Source organism: Clarias gariepinus, chromosome 20 (assembly GCF_024256425.1).
Source record: "Clarias gariepinus isolate MV-2021 ecotype Netherlands chromosome 20, CGAR_prim_01v2, whole genome shotgun sequence".
NCBI lineage: Eukaryota > Metazoa > Chordata > Actinopteri > Siluriformes > Clariidae > Clarias > Clarias gariepinus.
The window spans coordinates 1,116,501-1,122,500 of record NC_071119.1 but is presented as its reverse complement, the minus strand read 5'-3'; the positions used below and the strand labels follow the sequence as shown (position 1 = coordinate 1,122,500).

At 41.4% G+C, this 6,000-nt stretch overlaps 1 protein-coding gene across 1 annotated transcript in view; it reads left to right on the top strand.

Moving 5' to 3' along the window:
• Window positions 1-6,000, top strand: part of pcdh7a (protocadherin 7a) — a 30,942-nt gene that overhangs the window by 23,325 nt on the left and 1,617 nt on the right. Inside the window, exon 3 of the mRNA XM_053479419.1 lies at window positions 5,488-5,668. Within this exon, the coding sequence (XP_053335394.1) occupies window positions 5,488-5,668 (181 nt within the window). The remainder of the gene's footprint in view (window positions 1-5,487; window positions 5,669-6,000) is intronic.

Here is a 6,000-nt window from a genome sequence, read left to right as displayed (position 1 = left end):
ACCTCCGGTCAACATTCACACACGCACTATATACAAATATTAGTGAATACTTAAAGGACTGGTTCACAAACTGAGTCCGTTCTGGAGTTGACCTATGACCCCAAACATGAGTGAGTCATTTACGAAACCCAAGTGTAAACAATCATCTATGGCATTTGGTAGACGACCTTACCCGGAGCGATTTACATCGCCTACATGGGGCCCAACAGTCTCAAACATAAGTGAATATTTCAAGTTCTAGTTGACGACCCAGTGAACTGATTGAGGAGTCTCCAAACATATGTGAATCTTTAATGAGTGAATCTGTCAATGAATCATTCACGACTTGTTTCTGTGTGTCAGTAAATCACATGGTAAACCAGTAGTGAGAGGAATGCATGAAGTGAGAGGTGTGAGATGATGATGATGAGATGTGTATTGTATGATCTGAGATGGGATGTAGATGATGTGCACCATGGTGTCTGGAGTGTGTGACATGTAAACTGGGTCGAAGCTGGTGACACTGAACAACAGAACATGCACTGCAATTAGACCATGTTCTCTGGAGGCTTAAAGCATCTGTAGATGACCATCTCAACCTCTCTCTCTCTGTGTGTGTGTGTGTGTGTGTGTGTGTGTGTTGGCTGGAGGCTTCAGAAGTCAGTGTCAATTGAATATTAATGCATTTTGACAGCAAACATAAAAAAAGTGTCCGCTTTAATCCAAAACAAACCTGCAGTGTGTGTGTGTGTGTGTGTGTGTGTGTGTGTGTGTGTGTGTGTGTGGTTTACCAAATAAAACTCTCTGGCAAAGCAGGTGTGTATCTCACCTTTGTGTGAATGACAAAAGCTGCAAAAAAGAGAGAGTGTATCCGTGTGTGTGTGTGTGTGTGTGTGTGTGTGTGTGTGTGTGCATGTGTGTGTGCTTGTGTATGTGAGCTAATGAAAGGAAAACACTTCTACCTGACAGTTCAAAGGAGACGAATGGCGGCTGATTAATTAGCGCTCGCTTCCTTAAATATTTAAATGAAATGCGCATATATAACCAATAAATTATCAAGGTCATCAACTAGCACAGTGATATCTAACACACACACACACACACACACACACACACACACACACACACACCAGCCATGCCTGAGTATTAACAGTGCGCTACTTTAGGCCTCTGTGTGTTTATACTATGGGATGTTTTTTCACCGTCCTCCTCCCTTGTTCTCGTCGTCTCTCTCACACTCGTTAGTTAGAATTCATCCTTAATCTGGATGGTGGAACCTTCTGTTAATTACCTCGTTTAACAACCCCCCCCCCCCCACCCCTGTCTGTCTCTCTGTCTGAGTGATATATCACTTTGTTCTGTCTCATTATTTATTAAGCAGGATCTTAAATAGACTGTAATAGAGTGGAATAGAGTGGAATAGAGTGGAATAGAGTGTAATAATAGACTGTAATAGAGTGTAATAATAGAGTGTAATAGAGTGTTATAGAGTGGAATAGAGTGGAGTGGAATAATAGAGTGTAATAGAGTGAAATAGAATGGAGTGGAATAATAGAGTGGAATAGAGTGGAATAGAATGGAATAGAGTGTAATAATAGAGTGTAATAGAGTGTAATAATAGAGTGTAATAGAGTGTTATAGAGTGGAATAGAGTGGAATAATAGAGTGGAATAGAGTGTAATAGAGTGTAATAGAGTGTAATAGAATGGAATAGAGTGGAATAATAGAGTGAAATAGTGTGTTATAGAGTGTAATAGAGTAGAATAGAGTGGAATAATAGAGTGTAAGAGTGTTATAGAGTGTAATAGAGTGAATAATAGAGTGTAATAGAGTGTAATAGAATGGAATAGAGTGGAATAATAGAGTGGAATAGAGTGGAATAATAGAGTTTAAGAGTGTTAAAGTGGAATAGAGTGTTATAGAGTGTTATAGAGTGTTATAGAGTGTTATAGAGTGGAATAATAGAGTGGAATAGAGTGTAATAGAATGGAATAGAGTGTAATAGAGTGTAATAGAGTGAAATAATAGAGTGGAATAATAGAGTGGAATAGAGTGTTATAGAGTGGAATAATAGAGTGGAATAGAGTGTAATAGAGTGTAATAGAGTGAAATAATAGAGTGGAATAATAGAGTGGAATAGAGTGTAATAGAGTGGAATAGAGTGAAATAGAGTGTAATAGAGTGGAATAGAGTGGAAAAGAGTGGAATTAAGTGGAATACATTTACATTTAGGCATTTGGCAGATGTTCTTATCCAGAGCGACTTACATTTTTTTTTTTTTATCTCATTATGCATCTGAGCAGTTGAGGGTTAAGGGCCTTGCTTAAGGGCCCAACAGTGGCAACTTGGTGGTTGTGGTTTTTGAACCTGGTCTAATGCCTTAACCACTGTGCTACCCCTGGCCCCCATTACAATTGAGTGTAATAGAGTGTAATAGAGTGAACTAGAGGTGTTATAGAGTTTTAATAAAGCTGTACTGGAGCGTTATCATTATCAGAACAGCGCTGTAGTCGTACTTAAGCTTCGACCCGACAGCACCGGCTGTGACAGAACATTAAACAGGCTTTTATTAAAAATAATAGAAGTTAAATGGAGCTGTATTTAAATGATAACGGAACAGTAGGAACCCTAAAGTGCTGTAATGCGACTCTCCGGGGTTTAATAGAAACGTAATCCTATCGGTTTTTCATTAGAAATTTATTACATCGTTAATAAAATCACACTAACTGTAATAAGACATCAAAAGAGCTCACACCACACACACACACACCACACACACACACACCACACACACACCACACACACACACACCACACACACACACACCACACACACACACACACACACACACACACACATGCACTTGCTTACACAGTAATTGTGACACACACCTGTTTTATCCTGGTTAAGTGTGTGTTAATGAGGCGACATATTGAATCAGGTGCCATTAAAAATAAACAAATAATTCTAATAAATTAAAGCCTAGATTTCTGAGAGGACATCAAAGGCAGGACCGCACTTACCACTGTGTGTGTGTGTGTGTGTGTGTGTGTGTGTTGTTTTTTTCTCACTGACAAGTGTCTGATCTCACACAAACACACTCTCACATTTGCTTTATGTTTACACACACCAGCATTTATTAAAAAGGTCTGTTGTGTGTGTGTGTGTGTGTAAATGTATTTTGTACAGGTAACTGTTCTACATAACAAATATATCTATAATATACCCAATATATCTCACTCACCTTCTTTACTGCTTTATAGAAGCACGAGGCAGGGTACATCCTGGACAGGGTGCCAATACACACACACACACACTACAGTCAATTTGAGAACACCAATTAGCCTAGCCTGCATGTCTTTGGACTGTGGGAGGAAAACGGAGTACCTGGAGGAAACCCACCAAGCATGGGGAGAACATGCAGCCATCTGGCCGGGAATCGAACCCAGACCCTGAAGGTGCAAGTCGACAGTGTTAACCACTACACCACCGTGCCGCCCTCAGACTGAGAGACCATTTAAAGGCTCAGGAACCCTTTGGTGTTATGGCTTAATTAGCTGATTAGAGTGGGACACTTTGAGCCTAAAGTATTGAACTTTTTCACAATATTCTAATTTTTTAGAGATTGTGGATTTGGGGTTTTCATGAGCTGTAAGCCATAATCATCTCAATTATGACAAATCACAGCTTAAACTATTTTGCTTTGCATGTAATGAGTCTATCTAATATATTAGTTTCACATTTTAAGTTGCATTACTGAAATAAATAAACTTCTGCACGATATATATATATATATATATATATATATATATATATATATTTAAAAAAATATATATATATTTTAGTCGATGAGGTCCAGCTGCTTCCCCTCTCTAATCCCTCTCTGTCAACCAAGAATTTTCTGGGGAGTGGAGGCAGGTCACCCCTGCTGTGCGGTTGGTCAGGAAATGTGGAAAGGTGGGGCATCTGTGGCATCTCAGGTGAAGATGATCCGTGACATCATTGATGCCCGGGAGAAACTTGAAGGAGCTGTCGTGGCGATGGCCTGCTTTTCCTGAACCCCTGTCACATGCAGTCCTCTGGGTCATGTGTTGGGGTTTCCTCCTGACTTTGGTCAGCAAACATTTTAGTTACCTGTTTGGCCTGCTCTAGAAGTTGGTGTTCCTGCTTTCAGAAGTTTTTGCTTTTCTGAAACCACCTGTTAATGTATATCGATTTGGTGTTTTTCGGGCCAGGGGTGGTTCGTACTCAGGGATGCATATTAATGTGGTAAAATGTCCCAAGTGTGTATGAAATGTTCAAAATGATCAGATTCTCCCTGAAGAACAAGCCAAGGGCGATGGTGAAAAGGAAAAACTCCCTGAGATGTCAATAGGAAGAAACCTTGAGAGGAATCATAGTTAACAGCTCTATTCTCATTTGGGTGATAATGGATAACAGGGGTTGATTTTGCAGTCTGTGCAGTTGTTTTGCAAAGTGTTGTGTCCACAGTCCTCCTGATTCTTCCCCCTGAAAGTTCTATCGGAATTGCCCCCTTTCTGATTGGGATTTGAAAGCTAGTGTCAAACATACAGCCCCTGCTTTCTCTTTAAAACTTCTCCAGACATTTGATGTGAATTACACAGTCCAGTCACTCACAGTAGCCCCCTGAGTGCCACAGTACCCAAACACATGCTAGAAGATGAGATCAGCGGCCTGGAAAGCTATGGGAATGCTGGGGAGCAGGATGATGCACAGGGATTTAGAGATGCAGAATGAGTTGATTATTCCTATAAGGTTGGTGTTATTCTGGGAGAGAGGGGGATCAGTGACTGAGGTATGAAGTTCCCAGGGCCTTTATGGAGTGAGCAGAAGTGTGAATGTACTACGCAGATAGAGTCTGGGAGCTTTGGCTTTCTTACACTCTGAGCAGGAGAAGATCCATCTTTGGGTGACCTGTGGCTGGGGAGGGGTGTCCCCAACTGATGAGTTTATCTCATAGTTAGGGTGGAGCAAACTTTCTTACCTCAGGGCACTGTTCTGGTGGTCCTGCTGCTGGCATGCCCTGTGTCTAAATTCCCAGTAAAGCACACAAAATGGAACTCTGGTAAGATGCAGATCTCAGCTGGTGCATAGAGATACAGAGCACCTGCAGACAGGGAGTCCACCTTTGTGTAGGGTGGTGGCAGCAGTCGAGGTGATGTCGGTGGCAGTGCAGGCATGGTTGTCATGACTGGCCCCTTCCTGGTGGGACTGCATGAGCTGCTGGTGGATGTAATAGAGTTGAGATGTGTGGAATCTGTCACTTGTAAAGTTTATAAAATGGGAGTCCATGTGGCCAGGTTTTTACACTGTATTCACACCTGGAGTAAAGGTACGTCTCTGCTAATTTACTGCAGCTTTTCTTTCTTCTACATGGTTTGGTGTTACATTATCGCCATCTTGTGGAGCACCAACTATTTGTTTATGTGAAATCTAATGTAACGTTTGTGTGTGTGTGTGTGTGTGTGTGTGTGTGTGTGTCTTTAGCCGTTGCGCAGGGTGACGTTCTCCGTGGCGACAGATGCTGGTTGCTATGACAGCGGGGTGGACGAGTCAGAGACACCGAGCAGTAAGAGCAGTAAGATCGGCGTTCTGTCTCTTCCTGAAGATGGATATGAGAGAACGACACCTGAGGGCAGTGTGGGAGAGGAAGAGCATGTGGAGAATGGTACACACACACACACACACACACACACACACACACACAGAAATACATAAACTTATAGTTAGGTTTATAAGCTATAAGATAAGATAGTTAAGTTTAAGATCTGTAATACTATTGTGTGAGCACCAGAGGGAGCTGTTTCACTGCAGCACTCAGACATTTTATTCCCCGTCTCTTTCTCCATTTCTCTCTCTTTCTCACCTTCGTATGCTAAAATCCCTTTCTCTTCTGTCTCTCCACTATCTTTCTCACTCTTTTATTTAGTTTGGCCTTTTTGCTATTCCTCCTTTCTCTCACTTCCTCCTTTATTTTTTTTACATCATGTTTTGTCTTTT